The 20,707-nt window shown below is 39.9% G+C and overlaps 1 protein-coding gene across 12 annotated transcripts in view; it reads right to left on the bottom strand.

The window, feature by feature from the left end:
• Positions 1 to 1,065: 1,065 nt before the first annotated feature.
• Positions 1,066 to 20,707, bottom strand: part of RBM39 (RNA binding motif protein 39) — a 29,376-nt gene continuing 9,734 nt past the window's right edge. For 4 of the 12 annotated variants that reach the window (XM_056507677.1, XM_056507680.1, XM_056507681.1 and 1 more), the window contains 13 exons: positions 17,666 to 17,730; positions 17,503 to 17,557; positions 16,052 to 16,169; positions 15,315 to 15,467; positions 14,688 to 14,825; positions 13,114 to 13,179; positions 11,901 to 12,105; positions 11,618 to 11,695; positions 6,116 to 6,148; positions 5,027 to 5,102; positions 4,777 to 4,882; positions 2,147 to 2,225; positions 1,066 to 2,058 (listed from right to left, as the gene is read on the bottom strand). In XM_056507677.1, coding sequence (XP_056363652.1) covers positions 1,958 to 2,058; positions 2,147 to 2,225; positions 4,777 to 4,882; positions 5,027 to 5,102; positions 6,116 to 6,148; positions 11,618 to 11,695; positions 11,901 to 12,105; positions 13,114 to 13,179; positions 14,688 to 14,825; positions 15,315 to 15,467; positions 16,052 to 16,169; positions 17,503 to 17,557; positions 17,666 to 17,730 — 1,273 coding nt within the window. In that variant the 3' untranslated portion in view covers positions 1,066 to 1,957. Of the gene's footprint in view, positions 2,059 to 2,146; positions 2,226 to 4,776; positions 4,883 to 5,026; positions 5,103 to 6,115; positions 6,149 to 9,917; positions 10,099 to 11,617; positions 11,696 to 11,900; positions 12,106 to 13,113; positions 13,180 to 14,687; positions 14,826 to 15,314; positions 15,468 to 16,051; positions 16,170 to 17,502; positions 17,558 to 17,664; positions 17,731 to 18,623; positions 18,926 to 20,707 lie in introns of those variants that run through there. The other 8 variants (XM_056507678.1, XM_056507682.1, XM_056507686.1 and 5 more) reach the window with 6 other exon arrangements.

Here is a 20,707-nt window from a genome sequence, read left to right as displayed (position 1 = left end):
CCCTTTCTGAGTTCCAAGTGTCATGGGGCAGATGCCCTCAACAGAATGAGGGAGCTCAGGATTCAGGCAGGTCCTGTAAGAGCTGTGCTCCCAGAAACAGCCTTTTCTTGCATTCTAGTTTAGCAGGCCTACAAGGTGGTCAGCACTTCCCTCGGAGAGCAGGGGGATTGTTCCTGCTTCTCACCAGCCCCAGAAGTGCTGCCTACAGCTGACCTAGGAAAGAGTTGTTGGTGTTGTAGTCTTCTATTACTTGCCTTTTGAAACAAGGCCTCTATCTGCTCCTCCTTTAGTTCTGTTTAAGGAAGACACGTGAGCAGCAGCACTACTTCAACTGGCACCTGTACAGCCCGGACCTGGTACCAGTGCCTTTTCCCCAGTTTTTAAGGCAGGGACACAAACACAAAGCCTGTTCTCAGATGAAGCACACCTAGAGAACACCTCTACTTTTTCAGCTGTTTTACTGTTCCCAGGATCCTGCTATATTCCCAGCCCCTCCCCACCTTTGCCTTTTGCTTGCTCCCAGTTCTTTGCTTTAAGGACAGGCCCTTGCCCCACTGCAGCAGAGCAGGTCCTCCCCCAATACCACAGGGACACCAGTTGCATGGGTGCCTGCCTCACCTGCACCCACTCCCAAGGAATATTCTGTTCTTCCCACTCTCTCCAGCATGGTCTTTTCTTAGTGGTTAAAAAGGCCAGGGAGATGGGACAGGGTAGAAAGGGCAAAGCACAGGCAGGCTCCCTCTAGAAACCATATTGAAAACCAATATAACTAACTCCCAACTATGTGAAGGATGGGAGTTGAGGTGGGCAGGAGGGAGTAATCTCTGGACTGCACTTTTAAGTATGCCTGAGGCTGTGCCCAGATCCTCAGCAACCATGACCACACCACACAGAGGGCTGGCAACAGCTCCTGCATGTACTCTGACCACAATATCCCATGATATACCTGGATACTGTGCAGTGGTATTCCAAACACTGGGCACTGCACATCATCACTCACCTCCAGGCCTAAGCACACACTGCTTAAGTGACAGTGGGAGAGCAGAGAAATAAAGCTTCATGAAGGCCTTTTTAAGAGAATTTTATTTGAGTGGTTCTTACAAAGATTGTTGCAATATGAAAGTCTTTGATAGAAATATCAAGCTGTCTTGTCAAACACACTGAAGTAACCCAAAAATATATTTCAGAGCTCACAGAGCTTAAAAAGAGCAAAGATTATATGCAACCAGAACAAAACACGTTTCTGTATTTCCTACCCACTTTCAGACTTGGCTGAAATCCTTCAGCTCTGTCCCACTGCACACATGGAAACTCACCCGGAAATGCAGAGATGTTTTGTTTGGAAACTTAGACACACCTCACAGTATTTACAAAGAAACTTTTACAGATACAATAATCAAAAGTTACCATCAAGAAATAAAACCCTTCAGTCCTCCTATTCTTACCAATTATTCAGCACAAAGCAAGCCGAGTAGCTGTCTGCAGTCAGCCTTCAGTAGCTTTTTAGATTTTCCATTTATACAAAAACACTAAATATGTCCCTTCATCCAGTCTCTCTCTGATACTACCCTTGAGCAGATCACCCATATTTAGTGAAATGTAAAATGTCTTTGCTGCATTAAAAGAAAGGCTCATGAAACATTAAAAATGTCATTATGTCCCATCTGCCTTTTACAGAGTACGTGTTATCTATGAGCTACTTCTCAGTTCCTACGGATCACCTTTGTCAATGTACAAGAATTACAAGGCAGAACAAGTCAACAGCTTTGTATACAGTGGAAATGCTAGTTAGGGAGAATGAACACACTGCATTTCTGCTTACTTCATTTTATTTTTAAAGATAGCAGGAAGTGTACACAAAATGACATTAAATCCTTTCCTTTAGTTTTATCTAAATAAAAGATAACTCAATCTTCCTCCAAAAAATACCTATGTACAAAACTGAATAAAGTAATCTTCATCGTCGAACAGGAACCAGTAGTTGGGTTGCAGTCATAGAGTCTGGGAAAAGGCTGTGGTATGTTGGAAGAGGTACATAGGCTGCTGTAATCATTTTACCTAATCACAAGAGGAGAAGAAGTAAAAATCAGTGTTTGGTCATTTCTGTAAGGGATGACTAAATGTAGGCAGGTAGATGAACACTCACCTGCAAACCACCTCCCATGCAAAGCATTGACAGCTGCGATGGCAGCAGCGATGGAGGGACATTTGACATACACATTGCCCTGCAAGACACAACAGTGCAGCCCGTGAGGAGTCAGAGACCCTTGCACAGAACTGCTGCTCAGCCAGCCCAGACCTGGCTGAGACAGAGGCACACCTGCTCCACAGGGCACCCGCTGGCACTCCTCAGTAACACAGCATGAGCACAAGGGACAAAGGTACTGGCAGACACTACTCCACTGGGGCAGTTACTGCAGCATTCCATTTTTCTAAACAGGATTTTGCAAGACACCCAAACACACATTTGACCAGCAATCACTGAGCCATGGATGGCTGATGTGCTCCTGAAAGCCTTTTAGAAAGAGGATTTAAAGGCTCCTAATCATTAACACCATGTGAAAGAGAAGAGCAGAAGGGGTCTGGCTGTCCCCACGGCAGCTCAGCTGCCAAGGTCTAAAGCCCCTAACTTCAACCATATATGCTTCACTCAACATGCAAGCTCACAGCCCGGATTTTACAGGAAACTGTAAAGGGAGATTGATACCATAAAAACTCTCCTACATAAATATCAGCATGTCTGTCTTTACTTGAAGAAGAACTGAGGCAAAGGGAAAATCGCATCCCAGCAGGACGAGGAAGAGCCTGAGATGGTTCCCAAGGTCAATGACAGACTGATCTTTGAACTTCACCAGAGACACCTGGAGTTTCCCATCTGCAGATCAAGCACTGTGTCTCCCTAATCAAGAGAACTGCAACAGTCATCCAACAACTCCAAGACACACATATGCCAACAGAAATATGTGGCATTTTTCTGGCTGCCAGCTTAAAAATAGACCATGAGTAATACCCAAGAAGATCAATTCTGGCTGAAACAGATTTTTCAGGAAAACAGTATATTAAAAAAAAGACCCCAGCCTTTTCTTAGCAGCTTTAGTCAGCCTGTATTAACTCTTCCCACTGCAGTCTAACTCATTTCCTTCTCATGGGATGTACCTGAGCTTAGGGACTGGTGATTAAGGCACTAAGCAATCAATTAACTCATCCAGCTCTGCTCTCAGCCTCCCCCACAAAGGCACCCAAGCTGCTCAAATGCCCAAATGAGGTGCAGGAACACAAAGCTGTGGTTTTCCTTAACACCCAGCAGCACAGATAGGTACTGAGCCATGCACTCAGCTGGGACTGCAACTGTTTCATCCAGAACAGATCACACCCTCATAAGCCTGACAGCCCTCTGTATGGGACACAGCCCTGAAGGTTCCCAGCATCTAAGCCTGAAAAACAGAATGGTACAATGGAAACTACATCAGTGGGTATTTTATGTTTGGGTTACTGCTGTGCTACTATGACAAAACATTTCATTTTTTATGAAATGTTAACTCATTACATAGTAGCTTATAGTTTCTTCTTTCAAATCCACCTGCTGAGGTGCTGCTCCATGTGCTGAAAACCTAAGTGAGGTATCTTGAGGGCTGCTGTAGTTATGGGAATGGTGTTTTATTGGGGTTGTGCAGTGATTATTTTTTGTTTGATTGTTAGGAGGGTTTTTTGAAGGTGGGAAGTATTCTGGGTTGTTGATTGTTTGGTTTTTTCCTGTCAAAGAACACTTCATTTTCTCTAAATAACAAACACATTGTGGGCAATGTTTCTGCCTCTCATCAGTCCAACGGTCCAAGATCACAGCTGTGATCTTGAAGATTACAAGATGCCAGGTAAGGCACACTGCTTTATGTGCTAGACTGCAGCTCCTCTCTAACCTCTCAGTAACCCACAAGAAAGGGTTTCAGGTGACACTGGTGCAGCTGCACAAGACTGTTCTGCCATGGTGATCCACTTGGTACTCACCAACCAGCACTATCTCTACCTAAGCACACCACCAGGAATATGGGTCTCAGCCTTATAACAGCATGGAACACCAGAGGACACTTTTAGGGTCTGATGGATAACCCAACTGTGAAACCAAAACCAACTGAAAACTGAACTTCTGTTTGGGCTGTGAATTTTTTAAAAAAGGGTTAAAGATAGTTAATCTATTTACATTTTAAGAGCTGAAGAGCTGAAATACAGAGAAGAGGTAATAATTCTGGGGATTATATAACAAAGTGAAGTCAGAAGAAAAATGTATTTACCAGTTTAAGATGAGGCATGATCTGAAATTCAGTCAGCAGCAGCAGTCTTTTATTCTAACTGCAGGCCCTCAGACTGCCCACTGCAAAGCTTTAATGTCATGAGTGACCACAACTGTTTCTAAGCATGGGATGAGGCACATATTTACCTGTACACTGTAATTCTGTTGGAGCAAGGGCCCTTTCTACTGTGCTCTAAAAAGAGGAAACAGAAGTCCCTGACTTGTGGGAAAGGCACAGGTTAAGAGAAATGCCAAATGGCTGAACTGGTCACTGCTCTTCCACAGGAACTTCAGCTGGGTAAACCTCCAACAGCAGCACCAGAAAGCTGCTCATACACACATCCAAGTTACACACAATGATTCACAACAGGAGTGAATCACCTACATTCTGAATAAACAAAGAAATTTTGGTACAGTTTAGGAAGAGCCCCATATTTGTAATGCTCCCCCTAGGCAAAAAAGAGCAACCCCCCCAGAAGCAGGCATACCTGAGCTGAGTTTTTGTCAACGTAGATGTGGATAACTCCTCCATGTTTGTTACATTCCTCAATCACATCATCCTTAATTTCTGTGTCCCAGCCAGCTTCTTCTTCACTGTACAGGAGAAAGAAAACAGGACAGAGATAAGACTCAGATAAATCCACCCCCAAAACCCATTAAACACATTCCTGCAACATTCTGATTTCTGTATGACACGTTAAAGTCACTGACAAAGGCCAAACATGATAAATCACTCACGTCTGAGGGTTAAACATGTTGGAAAGCTGGAAGCACTGTGTTGCTAGTGGCTGTACAGAAGCAGCTGCAGCCAGAACTGTGGTAATGAAAAAAAAAAAAAACAACCCATTAGCATATCTAAGAACCTGCTATGTATGGATCTAATTTATTCAGCATAGCAGAAACCACTCTGACTAAACAGAAACTGAAGGCAGGAAAGCAAAACTCAAAACCAGACACTACTGATGACAGACACACTTAAACTGATCAATACAAAAACCAGCACATTATGAATCACAGTTGAAGCTGAAAAGTAAAAATATAATTGTATACATTGATTTTGGCAGATTTTCCATTTAAACATTAAAAGGCATGCATCTAAAATGTCTGCCTGAGTTTTATGTCAGCACCACCTTTAATGTTTTGGTCCTCATGGAAGCCCAGCCACAGCTCAGGACAATACTACTCCAACTGACTGTACAGCAAAGGACAGATACTTTGGGGAATTCTTAAAACCTGTTTTAAACATGTTGAATTATGTTTCAAAAGTGTACCTGCACTTTCATCCCTTGAAAATGCAGACTGTAAGAAACATTTGAAAAACTGAAATTGCTCTTTCCCTATTACTGTGAAATTCTTACTTGTCATATACTGCTGCTCACCATCTCAGTACACTGCATTAAACACTGTCCCACAGGCTGCCATCAGTGGAGCTACAATACAGCCCCCCCATATAATTCAGACATTAAGGGCTGTGCAGTCAGATAATGAGTGACTTGGAGACAGTAAATCCAAACTCCTGATTCTCAAGTGACCCCTCTAAGGCAGGGAGAACACTCCTACCCAACCACAAATACCAGCCCACACATTTTCTTGGACTAGGACATGGCTGAGGAATGTTACCAACACTGGAGAAAATGCAACAAAGAATTTTCAGTCAAAAAAATCACAGCATGATTGGCCACCAACCAACTTACTTAACAAACAGGATGATTTCTCAGGTATGGGCAAACCCTATACTAGAAGCATTTTCCCTACAGACACCTGAAATAAAACCTACTAAAAAATGACAAGTCATAAAATTACCAGTCATATCAAATGCTAGTTTACCTTCATTCTGCTGAGAGAGTCTCGTTTGTAAATCTAAAGAAAAATACAGAGAAGTTAATTAGTATGCTGGCATCACTGTATCATCACCTGCCAGCCAGGTTGTTCAGCTTGTACTTCTGTGGTTAAGAGCTTATTCCAGTCTCACTGTTCCTCTCTAGTTGTGAGCAGTTTCACTAATTTCAGCTTCCCTTGTGTACTTGACAGATTCCATGACCACAAAGCACTTTAAAGAGAAACAATACCTTAAAAAGGCAGACAAGACCATGTCCTTTAATTCAGCTGATCACTCATGTATCACTCCCAACTTGCTTTTGCTGTGACTTTGAGCTCTTTACATGACGTGTTTTACTCCATGACAAATTAATTGCAGCAATTCTGACACACATTAGAGGTGGGACATCTTTACTATCAGAAACCAGTTAAGCACACAGCTATCCAAACCTGACATTCTTAAAGCAGTTAGCAATTTAATTTCAAGTAGAATAAGGCAATACTTCATCTGCTATCCTTTCATATAAATGGCATAATGGTACAAGTAACTTCAGTATTTTTCAAATTCAAAACGTTTTCAAATGCTCAGAACATGTAATTTGCCTAGAAAACATTATTTACTTGTTTAACAACATACACTTGTCCCAATTCAAAGTGAAAAGAGCAAACAAATGCAGACTTTCTAGTAAATTCCAAGTATATTACTTTAATACTTGACATCTTTGAACTAAGAGAAAACATCAGAATTCAAGAACTGTAAGCATCAATCAACTGTAACCTTCAATCACGGTTCCATTTATCAGACACTAAGTGTGAAAAGACTGAAGCAAACATGATGTTAATTTGTTTATTTACAGAGTAGCACAGTGATGAGCACCAAGTAAGCTTCCAAGCTTACCTGGAAACACCTGAAGACCCCAAGTATCAACATACTTCTTCCTTTCTAGTAAAACCTCCCCCACAACACTGAAGAACCAATAGGAATAAATGCTGTTACTCTAGATTTTCCTCCTGTGCCTTTCCAACTGCCTTGCAAAGAACATATACTGGGAACCATATTGCAAAGCAAGAGCTGGGAGGAGCAAGCTCTGAAGGCTGAGCTGTAAAAAGAGCTGGCTATGTTTGGCACATTTTCCATCCAGATCTGGACACAGCAAGTCCTAACCTCCAGAGAATGAGAAATATCACAACAGCAAAGGCTGCCTTGGCCTGTATTCTCTGCAGAAACTGCATGGTGTTGGCCAAATCTGTAACTAATTACCTAGTTAATCAATACTCGGACTCTTTGGAAAACAAAGGCATTTCAAAGAAATTTCCAAATATCCAAACTCTCTCACTTTAGATGAGGACAGACACTTTTTCTGCTGCAATTCTAATCCATCATGTCCAGCTGAACTTGTCTATGTGGGTCAGCCTGGGGCCCTACAGCAAAATGCTCCTGAACTCCTGCACCTAACATGCTAAACCTGCACATACCATCCATGAAAATTCTGTTCAGGGCCAAGGAAGATCTGCTCCAAACACAGCAAAGTCAGCTATCACTACCTTGTGCAACAGTTTCATAGGTTAATTATCTACCACCTTTGAAACATAACCTGCTGCTCACCATATCTTTTATCAACTAACCAGATTCTTTTGTTGCTCATGACTAAAAAATGGTTCTTTCCTGTCACTCCTAAAATCATCCAGAATTAAGAAATTCAGTGTCTCTCTTCATCGACAATTCATGTTTCCCTACAGAGAGTTTTAAATAGTATGTGAAAACTAAAATTAATACATCTACCAAATTCAGATCCAAGTAACTTTTTCAGTTACATGTTCTTGTGTATCAGCTGTAAGAGCAAGTTTAGCATGATGGGAATACATGCTTAGTGCACAGAGAAAGCAGAAATACAGACATATATATCAAAGCACTTTGTGTCTTAAAATAAAAAATTTATTTTGAAATCCAGATGGCTTTAAATAGGCCAAAGCCTGCCAAATATTGTCCAGTGTACTGAATCATTTACTTTGAACAGAGGCCAAATGGAGCTCCAGGATGATAATTACCTATCCCTCTTGCAGCACACCATCTCAATCTTTTCCATGAACAGATAGCTCTTTCCACAAGTACGGAATGCTTTGTCCCACAAAGCATTAGAAGAATGTTCTATAGGCTGATTATTTTAAATTTCCTATGTTCAGAAAGAGAACAGAAAGTACACAGCTATATCTGTTCAGCTCCAAATTCTTTTTCCTGCTGGAATTTTCTCCATAGAAAAAATGGCCAAATCCTCAGGTGTCCCCTAAAACTAATTCCTGACCTTCCCTGCTTTAGTTTGATTGACTCCCTCTCGAAGATAGATTATGAGAGGTGTTTGTGGATGTATACATCACACCTCAAATGCTCAGGTGTACTTGCCTCTAGGAACACAGGTGATATTTTAACAAGGCATCATGCTCCCAGGTCGTATTCTGGCACTGATAAACTAAGTATTCAGATATTTTTCTCCTCCTTGGCCAATCTTTCACTGCTAAACTCCCAGACTTTGTGACTGGAATTTGATTTCACACTGAAGAGGTGAACAATAAACAACACCCCAAGAATTTCTTGTCAATAGCATCTAGGCACTTATTCACCTTATTCCTACTGCTAACCATCTTCATTCATGTAAATATTACAGAATACCAGCCCAACATCTGAACTTCAGCTTTAACAGCAGCCTCCAACTTTCCCAGTTTTCACCTATAAAAAAATCCTTCTTTCTCTGAGCCAGCTTCTTGACACACCTTGTACTTCTTACATTACACACTTCTCCAGTTTAATAACTACCAAATGACAGGAGTATAAAGATCAGCAAGAAGCTGCTCCCCCTCTGCCGACCAAAGACAGTTTTATCAGACTGTGGTATGCTATACTTTCATAACGTTCTCCAGTTTACCCTTCTTCAGTGTGATTTCTGAAGGAGCAAAGTCTAGTCAGTAACAGGATAGAATCTGGCCAGACCACATTCTTCTTCAAGTGTACATAATTTAGAGTCACATGTTTCAGCTATATACCATATCATGGACTTAAAATGTTTATTGACAATACCAGAGATGAGACTTCCTGTTTCAGACATCATTCATTCCATGGGAGTTTTACTCCACTGAACTGTTTACATAAGCCTCTTACTTTTACATTTGTTTCTACCTTGGGAGTAGTTTTCTTTGTTTCTGAACCATATATTCCTAGCTTACCTTCCTCAAATTCCAAACTTTATGACCAGCATCCCCCACTACAAATTGAGGCTACAAAATACACAGAAACATCTTGGGAGTAGTTTTTCATTCACCTATGTCCCACTTCCTTTTTTTTTTTTTTCCTTCAAGAGCTGATAAACCTTCATCTATTGCTTTCATGACTTTTAGAAGACCTAACTATATCTGTTTGACAGACAATTATCAATTATCTTTTTTTTCTGTTTCCCAAAACTAAAAGTAGTTTTATTATCAGTTCTTTTTCCTGTTCTTCACAGGCTGTGTGGTTAATCCTTATTTCTTTTGAGGTAGCTGATCACCCAGGTTTAGTGTGAAGCCCACACTAAAGGGGACAGGACTTTTTCTGTCTGTAGAATACAGATCCAACACAGGATTAACAACGTGAAACAGAAGAAACTTCTCACATCCTGCCTGTTCAAACACATAAATTGCTCAGACCAGATGATTTGCCTTGTTTCTTCAACCATCAGTTAGACCTGTTTGTGTATCCTTCTATTTAAATGTGAGCAACTCATGATCCCTCAAGTTAATGGTCATTTCTATTCTCATCCATAATATCTTCATTACTTACCAAATTGAGCTTAAAATAGCATCCCCTCTTCATGAGTCAGTGAGTGTTTGATGAAGAAATGTGTCGGATATCACATCCAGGAATATCTGGGCCCCACCATTATTACTAGCAATTCTTCTCCAATCTGTATCGGGGAAGTTAAAGTCTCCCACAATGACATAATTCCTGGTAGTAATTTTCTCTAACAAGAGTAAAGAGATCTTTAATCCATAACCAAATCTCACTTTGGGGACAGCTCATGACTCTACGGCAGCAAAAAGCTTTATCTTTTTCCAAAGTTACTTAAGTTGTGCAAGTCTCCATTATTCCTTTTGTACAATGCAAGTGGAATGAACAATACTACCCCTATGACCTTTGTTTCCACAGTTGCTAAACATGCATATTTCTTCTAACACCTGTATTCAGGTTCATCATTTATTTCTCTGCAGCCATGTTTTCTCATGCTGATTTCATCCTACCTGAACCGTTCAGCAGTGTCACAGGTTTCTGGCCATGTTCTTGATTTATTGTCCTTGTTTGTTTCAAATGCAGGGGAGGAAAAGGAATGGTACTTTTTTAAACAATTCCCATTTCTAATTGCCAAGATGTATTTCTGCATAAGACTACCACACCACTTCATGACCACTGATCTAACTTCAGCAGTGGTTACCTTTCTGTCTCTTTCTGGACTAGGTACACTTTTTGCTCACTACTGTACATTTTTCATCCTTCTCAGACAAGCAACATTTTTCTGTCACTGGCCAGTTCCTTGTCCTTCCAAGGGGACATCTCTAGAACAACTCTTATTATATTCTTTAAGCAACTGTCTACAGCTTCATATGTATGCTCTTCTTAAGATGGCACCTGACCTTCAGTAACATGACTCAGGCCTATCTTATTAAGTCTGAATCACTTCTATCATAAGCTCTGCTGGAAGGCAAACAACAATGCCACCTTTTCTTTGCTACTTTACTGACACTGCCCACACATACTGGCATCTGGTCATTTGTGACATTCAGGTCTTTTCAACTGTTATGACAGTTTCACATCCTTTATTCATAGTATAAATCAAAAGTAGCAAAAAAAAAAGTAACCTTCAGGGAGGTTACTCCCTGCTTTAGTTCTGAAGACCCCATGAAGAGTTTGTTTTTCAGGCCAGCTGTGAACTAAGCAGCAGCAATCACATCCCTCAGCCTCATTCCAGCATACCCACCTGTAGAATACACATACAACTATAGCCAAATCCAAGCAACACACATGTTCCCTGAAATAAAATGCCTTTCCTCACAAGGACATATGCTGTAAAAACATTGATGCCATCTTTGTGATGTGTCCCCCATAAAGTCCTAATAAACCTCCTGCCCCTCTTACAGCTCTCTTTCTTTTGAAGATGTCAATCCCCTTCCAATTCTGAGCCTGCCATTTTTAACAGTCAACACTTATACTGCAGTAAAACAAACAAATCCCCGCTAGCACAGAGAATAGTGAAGAGATAAAGGTTTGGGATGAAAACCAGCAGATTTGGAAAAATTTGCCAAGTGAATCACACCCATCCAAATTATGATATACTGCCACTAGTTATTTGCTTATGGACTTGCAGTGTTTTACCATTTGTAAAACATGCTGCAATACCTGTGTTCTCATTTTAAAAGACCAAAAAAACATAGTTAAGTACCTCCTGTCTCAAATTAAAAAAATACATACAGGCTGTAATTTCTTACCTGTCACAGCTCCAAAGGCCAAAGACCCACTCATCTGCAGAGCCTGCTGTGCAGCTGGAGGAATCTGCAAACCAGTACCTACAACAGAACACAGAGAGACCTTGGAGCAAGCCCTTTCACTCAGTTAGGGATGCAGTAACAGAAGTATCAGAAATCTTCCTGTTGTCAGAAGATAAAAAATACCACGCATTTTTAAGTTTCATACATCGATCCTAACATTCTGCAGAGTGTTTTCATTAAAATTCTGCAAACTTCTTCACACATTTATTATCCAGCAGTGTACCTTCTGCAAGTCTTGCCATCAGCTGAAGGCGACCAGTTGTTCCCAAGTCAATTCCAGTCCGTTCCAACTCATCACTGTCCAAAAATGAGCTAGCACTGGAAGCATCAGTACGCTCAGTTACGTGTCCGACTTTCATTGGCCTCCCAGCCAGCTCAAATCCATTGAGTTGTTCCAGGGCCTTTTTGGCACACTCAGAGTCTGAGAACTGTAGATTGGAAAAATACAAATTCAGTAATACTTGCCTACAGGACTCAGCAATACTTCTACTGTATATACTATCCACAATTACAGAAATAGAAGAAACCCTGTAAGATAACAGCAGCAAGCTGTAAATGTGCTCACTATTTTTCATGTAAACCAAACACACACATATTTTGGTATTTACTTTCTCATAGTTAGGTACTATATATTTAAATATATCGTTGAAGTTTAGCATCTAGATACTCCAATCAACAGAAGTCATGGCTGTGGTTCTCCTTCAAGAGAGACACTCAATTCCTTTGCAACCTTACAACTGCCATGGTATTTACTGGTTATTCATAACAGATGCTCTGCTTTATGCTGCGAAACATCAAAATAAACATACAAGCATTTTATCAGTGTTAAAACCATCAAGTATGAACTATATAGTAAGTTTGGTTTCATTTGTGTCCACGTGCCAGAGGTCCCAGCCGAGACTTTTTTCCCCATGACAAAATGCCAGGTCAGCCAAGAAACTCAAGTTCACAAAATTGTGTACCTGAGGGTAAAGAGGAAAGATGTTTTCAACTGAAAGTTTCAGCCTCCAAAATTTTATTTCCCCTAAAAAGCTCAAATTCAATTATTTTCAGCTATAGAAAAACACCAGTCTTTACTAGTGTCTTTGCCTGCAGAAGACAGCATTTGCCTTTGCAGGCACTGACTACAAAGGAAACTATTTCCATCTAAACACATTTATTGCTCATGCCCAGACAACTGTCAGAAACAAAGAAAAACACCAGTGCTACATCCTGCCACACAATACTTCTAAAATAAGATATATAGTTAACAAGTAGCAATTCAGTAGCTCCTATGCATATGTAACAAATTTAGATGATGAACAGTTCATTATGTTTAAATTGCCACTATATAACCACAGAGATATACACAGGAAGGTTCCCATATAGAGCTATTCTCCAACATGGGAAGGTTACACTCAGAAATTGTCTAAGTAACCTGACAATTCCAGTCATACCGTAATGAATCCATATCCTTTTGAGCGTCCAGTTTCACTGTCCATCATGAGCTGAATACTTTCAATCTAAAGATAAGAATAAAGCTACTTATTTTCAGACATTTTAGAACAAACCCCAACATACCACAAGACAACATGAGAACAGCCATGTCAAATATACACACATGAATGTGAAACTATTACTTTTATTTTTTAAATTAGCTTCTCGTTCCTTCCTCATTTCAAAATTAGTATACAGAGAGCTACACAGGTACTTGGATAATAAGACAGAAGCAGTACATGTAAGGGTTTTGAGCTCATCTACAGGTAGAGGCTCGGTCCTGATGCAGAATTCTAGCAGAGTGAGCACGCAGATATGATCAGATTGTAACTGAAACACACTGATGACCATGGCACCTCATACGCTGAGAAACTCCATCTTACAAGCTAAGAAATGCAGTATGCATGACTGATGAGGAGGGTCTTGAAGAAAAAGCTGTATATTTTAATACCTAATGGTACACAAGAACTCCTAGAAGTTTACAGTTGCTGAATTTAAAACACATCACTGTGTTATCCATTAGCCATAAAGTAGCACTGGGAAGGACTGGAGTATAGTGAATAAGAAGGAAAGATCTTCACAAGTCTGTATATAAGCCTCCTAAACTACCTTAATCCTAGTGCCAGACCTTGATGGAAAAAAACAACCCCAAATCACCAGAAGAGCAGCCATGTGGATTAAAATTTAATCAATTGTAGCAATTTTCCAGGGTCTTGCACAAGAGATTTAAAGGGACATGCATACAGAGTCTGAATAAAGCATGTGAAAAGCATATACTCTATGCATCTGAGAGTTCATAGCCAAAGACAGCAGCAAAAACCTCAAGCATGTTGAATATCTAACTTTTCTCCTACCTAAATGATATATAGCCCAGTACTGTAGAACAGTAGGGCTAACATATTTTAACTCCACAGGAAACTTGAGGTTTTATCTGCTCACTTCCATCATTCTCCCTACATGAACTTATTACCGTGCTGCATCCTGCTGCCCAATGCCCAGGAGTGAGAATGGGCCCAAGTCAGAGAGAGATGTATACATGTACTGCAAATTCATGGTCTTAACATCAGCTAAAGCTGCAGCAAAAAGTCATCAGAAACAGATGACAGACACTACTATTCTCAGAGACCTCAGCCCCAGTTCTGTGTTTTGTGCTTTAACTCGTGAAATGGGGCTCCCATTCACAATTCTGAAAGGAAAGATATCCAAGTTGCCAGAGCAGGATACAACACAAAGATAATTTGTCTGCTTTTGGAGTATTTTTCCCCTGCTCCCTAATTTCAGGTATTCATTGAATTCTGAACTTTCCAAGACCTGCCATTCAAATTCACTGGACACCATCACAAATCCAAGTTCTCATCTGCTCTCCAACACTATCCACATACCCAAGGCCTGTGGATGCATGGGGACAGCAGTGCAAGGAAGACACAAGTGTTTTGTGAGTATGAAGCTGAATTATTTCCAGAACCTGATAGTGCTCTACAACTAAGCTAGATTTTTCAAATAAACTAATACAACATGCCAAAATAAAGTTTACCCTGCCAAATGGCTCGAAAATTCCTCGAAGCATATCTTCAGTTATGTTGAAGTGCAATGATCCCACATAGAGCCTCATAGGACCAGCACTGCCCTTCTGCAGATTATTTGCCATTGCTGCTGCTCTGTTTTTCTCTGCCTGAAGAGAAAACAAGAATTCACCTTTGATAAGAAATTATTAAAAAAACTCTAACATAAGAAGTAAATATCTATCAGACCTAAACTAGAAGATTCAGCAAACATACAGAAGCTGTTGCAGGATCTGCAATCTATTCATCAGACTTGAACTGAAGAGCTACAAAAGTCAAGACTATGAGGAAGTAGAGGGACAGAATCCAAAAGCCTTCCAATTGAACAACTTCATGCAGAATTCTGGCTTCTACCTAGTAAATTATTTGGAAAGCATACACAATATGGCCTTTACTTTTGCAACACTGTTGCTTTGAATCACTTTAATTTGCCTCTTATCTAGGGGAAACAAAAGTCCATTATCACTAGCTTAAATAATCATCCTTGTTAAGGTTTTTCAAACATTCAGTTGTAACCAAATTTTCAAACATTACGTTTCTCATCAAGATACAAGAGGCATAACTCTGCATGAACAAAAACATGGTTTACAATTCCTTACCTGTGATGCCTGTACTATAATAGGTACACCCAGGACTCTCTGTCCAGTCAGTCCTATTGCCAAGGGCACTGAACTAACATCAACAAATTCAACATAAGCAATTCCCTTGGAACGTCTGGAATTTCTATCTGAAATCATTCGCACATCACGAACCTGAAAGGCAAGAACAGATAGAAACACTTTTAAAGAAAAAGGAAAAAACCTAATGCACCTTATTTTTCAGACATGTATTAATATGGGGAATTATTTGTCAAGCCAACAGCTTTAATTCTACAGCAGCATACGCCCCTTTTTAACAAACACATCCCAGAGGCAAGCTAGCACTAGAAGTGCTGTTTTGCTTTTGTATGTGATAGAACTTGCAGCACTCTAATGCCTTATACCAAAAACTTACAGCTGATAGAACAAGTGAAGTTTTTCCAACTTAAAAGTTACATGAATTTTCAGATTACACTATAACTGACAGACCTAGCTGAAAAAAATATGAAAAATGAAGTTGATTGAGTCAAAATTCCATCAAGATGTTTTGCCTCACATCACATTAACAATGAGAAACTACATTTTCGTGTTCAAAGCTTTTAGTAATTAGTTCATTGCTAATCCCCCTTTGCACAGGTATAGGAAGCTCCAGAAAGCCACATGCTTGCAATTCTGAAAAATTATCAAACCTGTACTTAAGCTGTACTAGGACAGCTTGAGGCAGAATTCAGAATGATTTTAATTTCCCTATCAATTACCTTCCCTACTGTAGAGAAAAATTCTTCAAGGTCTCTTGGTCGAATTCTTGCAGCTAACTGCATGCAGAACACTGTTCGAGCATCCCTCTCCTCAGGGGTAAGATTATCAATAGGTTCTCTGGAAAGAATAAAGCTCAGTCAAAAAAAGAAAAAATCAACTGAATTAAGATAACTCATCTCTGGACCACACATGAAACACTAAATAATCAGTACTTCACAGTCTAAGGGGAAAAAACATGCCTGGTGTAATAAAAAAGGCAGAGTTAAGAACTGTAGGGAGTACCAAATATTAACATGGTAAGTTATAACATGACTGAGTATCCTATTTCAACTGTGAGCATTGAACATTACTGGAAAATTCTATTTTATGTGAAGAAGCATAAACTAAACAGAGGTACCACTTTGCTACTGTCCAGAACTGGTATCAGGTACCACTATGAAGCTTGCATGTCCTTTTCATCAAAAGGATGGAAGGACAAGAACACAAAGGCAAACAGGGTGAACTAGCACAGACTGGTGTCCAAGTTCTCAGACAAGTAGTGTGAGCTAGGCTTTGCCAGCTCACATCTTGCATTTACCCAGTCACTCTGGAGTCACTACAGCCACCAGATAAAACATGACCAACACCCACGTAAATAGAACTCCCAGTCCTCATTTCATAGTTTCAGCTTGTCAACCCATAAAGAAGTATGAGAAGTAAATTACTTTGATCCTTCACACATTAAGAACTAGAATAATTCTATTTCAATACTGAACTATTAGCTGAAATTAGATGAACCACTTTTAATGTATTAAAGCTTCAAATCTAAACAGATCTGACTCATACTCAATTACTAGTGAAACAAGAACTAGCATGGAGGATGGACTGAGTTTCCAGCCATGTACGATGTATTTTTATTAAAATAATCTCATAGATATTAATCACTGAGAAAACCCATTAAAAATTTAAATTGAATTATCGCAGTAAGAGTTTGCCAGTCATTGAAAAACAAAAAGAGATTAGTTAAACTTAACTGCATTAATATAAGAGAATAATCTCATCAGCAGGTATCTAAATCCTATTCCCTTAAATGAAAAGTCTAAGAATGGATAAGCAGCTTCTAGATTACAGAGGCCTATAGCCTCTCAACAAAAAAAACAAATTAATACTGGACAGAAGAAAGAAGCATTCATATTTTCCCATTCCATACTCTATATTATTAAGCACAATTTAGCAGAAAAGCCAATTTAAATCACAATCAATGGGGAAAAGATTGAGAATACAGAAACACAAAACCCAAACAAATCAAGACTTATTTTGCAAACTGACATGGGGAGAAAGCAATGTATTATCAATGCTTTTCTCTCCCTGGCTTTCTGAATGAATTCCAGCATCTCTTATAAGCTGGAGAGCTTTTCCAACTCCAACTGAACAAAACCAAACAAACTCAAACACACATAAAGAGACATACCTAACAGGGCTTTTGTCTTTTCTGAAAGGACTTTTGCTTCTGGAGCGACGTCTGCGAAAAAGAAAGACAACAAGATTACAAGAAAACCTTTCAATATACTACTCCTGGTTCTAAACAAAAATCTATTAATGATGCAATGAAAAAGAGAAAAAAGTCAAAAACCTTAATTTGATGCTGTGAGGCAGACCAATCTTCCCTCTGATGGCAATGTTGAATTTTGGACCAGAACTACGGCAGAAGAAAAGACAAGACACCTGAGTACTTGGATTCAAGATATCCTGTCTGTACTCACATTACACTGCAAGTGCTCACCCACCCTTGCCTCTGAACTTGTCAGCACTTCCATTAGCAGCACCCACAGCATGCACAAGATTATCAATTGGTTATCAATACATGCAGCACTTCAGACCATAAGGCAAAGAATATGATCCCCTCTCACTTTCACCTACATCACAAAAGCCCAGAATATCCAGGATCTTTCATGAGCCACTCAGCCATGGCACATTTGTATGTGCAAACTACTCTGAGCTACAGCTATTATAGTGATTTTCACCTGTTTTTTTTGTCCACATGCAAGTTCTACATACTGATGACTGCAAAGCATAACATTCATGGCCTGGAACTCAGCCTCAGAGCTGTATGCCAAGTGGCACTGGCAGGATTACTTGCTTGAGTGTAACATTTTAAAATCCAAAGTTCCATGAAACTCAAGGTGCAAGAGCAAACCAAAGTAGCTCCATGCAGACACCTGCAAGGGACACATTCACTAATGTTGTTTCAGCTCTCACCACCAAAGTGCTGCAAATATGTAAATAAAGCTTCCTTAAAATTCCTAATGGCCATCAATCCACAGAAGCAGTGAACCCAGCTGTCAGCTGTATACAGACGTAACAACAAAAGGAATCCAATCTCTTGACTGAATCTAATTTAATTTTCCAGGCATTACAGAGTCTGTTCAAACAAACTAATCTGCCCTTTGTTTCCAAGTTAAGGACAGTCCTCTTGCTAGTTAAAGGGGCACCCAGGAACAGACTCTAACATGAGCAGTAAGATTCATCCTATGTGCTCTCCCTGACTTTGATGTCCTGGTAGAGAGTTGTTCAAAAGGCAAAGAACAACACCTGTTAACATTCTTCCTGTATCTCCACCAAGCGCAGAGGCACTGCTGTACAAACTGAATGCTGTGCACTGGGCTTTGGCTTTCCATCTGTACACAATTGATTCTTTCTGCTGTGGCTACAAATTGATGTGAAACACCCTGAAAGACACGGCGAGCTGAAGACATTAAGTAGTCTTTCACTAAATCCATCTGGCCACGCAATTTGTCTGAAAAACGTCTTCTCACTCCTCAGTGGAGCAGTAATGCTTATAGTTAAACTCAGCATCCACCACAAGGAGGATGCCCATTTTGTAAACATGTCATGACAGGTGGAAGTAGTGGGCCAAGATCCAAAACCATGCTGGCCAGGTTAAAGCAAGGAAAATATGGCCCTGTACAACACTGGAAAAAAAAATAAAGAAAAAAGACCATTTAGAAACTACTTATTAATAGAAGGTAACTACTTATTAAGAGAAAATAAGACATAGAACACAGGTACATGTCAAGATGAGATCAGTATTGATCAAAACCAGATTTTTTTTGCCTAGGACAAATTACTCCATTTCCTGCTCAAGTCCAGACAAATTATTGCTGGGAGTGGCCATTCACCGTCTTCAGTATCTATGGGATAACTGCCAAAATCTGCATCTGGAAATACTGATAATAATTTCAGAGGCTACCTTTTTATCAGACATGGGATTACCTTGCACCTTTCACCTCTGAAACATGGTGCTCTCCATTTCAATTCAAATGCAGCCAGAAAAACCAAGTACAGTGATTCCAGAATACTAACATGCAGAACAACTAAACAATAATAATTACAACCATGAGTTTTCAAAGAAATGGTGAAAGAAATATTTTAAGTATTTGTCTAAACCTAATGAATAACAAAACCAAAACACAAACACAACTGAGAAGTAATAGTTTTCAAATACATGCACAAATGGGGGGGGGGGGGGAAATAAGAGGAAAAAAGGGCAAGGAAAACCCACAACCCACCACAGCTCCAAAAATCTCCACTTTCACTCCTGACTAGTACTATCTACTACTACAGAACTCCATGAGAGCAACATTAAGAAACCCCAGACCACTGGAATAGATCAAATAGAAAGCTACTTAGGGCAAGGTGAGAGCCCAAGTTACCTTCTCAAAATCTCTTTTCAACATAATTCTCCCTGTGTTTTTTTCTGAGCAGATTTGCTGGTAAAGCTGTAGATCTCAAGTGAAGTTTCTTCTTTGCTTCTACTGTCTCTACAAGTGCTGCCCAGTTCCTGCTAATCTGCACGGAAGCACCATGTCACAAGCCATTAATCTATATGTCTGGGAGGCACCTCTGTCAGCCAAAATCCTGTGTGCAGCCACATCACACACTTCCACAAAACCCTCATGGTGCCACATGGCCCAACAATGGTCCGGCCAGAAGACAGCCAGCAAACTATCAGCTTTGACCTGCTCACTCATACTCAAGACTGACAAAATAATGCCAGACAAGGACACCAAGTCCAGGAGCATCACAAGGAACTTTCAGCCGTCACTGTAATAACAATGTTTTCCTAACAGCTTTGTCTAAATTCTTGGTTTCAGAATAGAAACAGGATGGTCTAAGTGACTTCTGCGTGTTAGCAGCAGCTGGGATTTGCCTGATACATGTCTAAAAAAGACTACTCAGTCAAGCTCTTTCTCCCAAGGGACTTAATGATACACTATGTAACACTTAAGGGACAACATATGTGAAAATAACATGAGAAAAAAATCCCTGTGAACGCTAAGCAATGCAAGCCAGTCACCTCATTTTAACCTAGTTTTAAAAAATGTAAGCATTTAACCACAATTACATGCCTAAAGTGAGAAACTTGAAGTTTTCAGGCTCTCAGTAACATCCATTTCTCCTTCTCCTTCAGAACTACCGGTAGTAAACTTTTTTCTCAATATTGCTGAGATGCCTCATAATTGCTCCCAGCAACAAATCCATCTTGGTTTACAGATATCAGCTTGAAAATGAGCCTTTATAAAGCTCATGAGAAAGATCACAAGGAGGAAGAAGAGTTAAAAAAAAGATAAAATAGGAGCCATAAAACAATCTGATCTGGATCCTGCAGTCAGCTA

This window comes from Oenanthe melanoleuca, chromosome 20, assembly GCF_029582105.1.
Source record: "Oenanthe melanoleuca isolate GR-GAL-2019-014 chromosome 20, OMel1.0, whole genome shotgun sequence".
NCBI lineage: Eukaryota > Metazoa > Chordata > Aves > Passeriformes > Muscicapidae > Oenanthe > Oenanthe melanoleuca.
The sequence above is the reverse complement of the archived record's forward strand: the minus strand, read 5'-3'. Positions and strand labels throughout refer to the sequence as shown.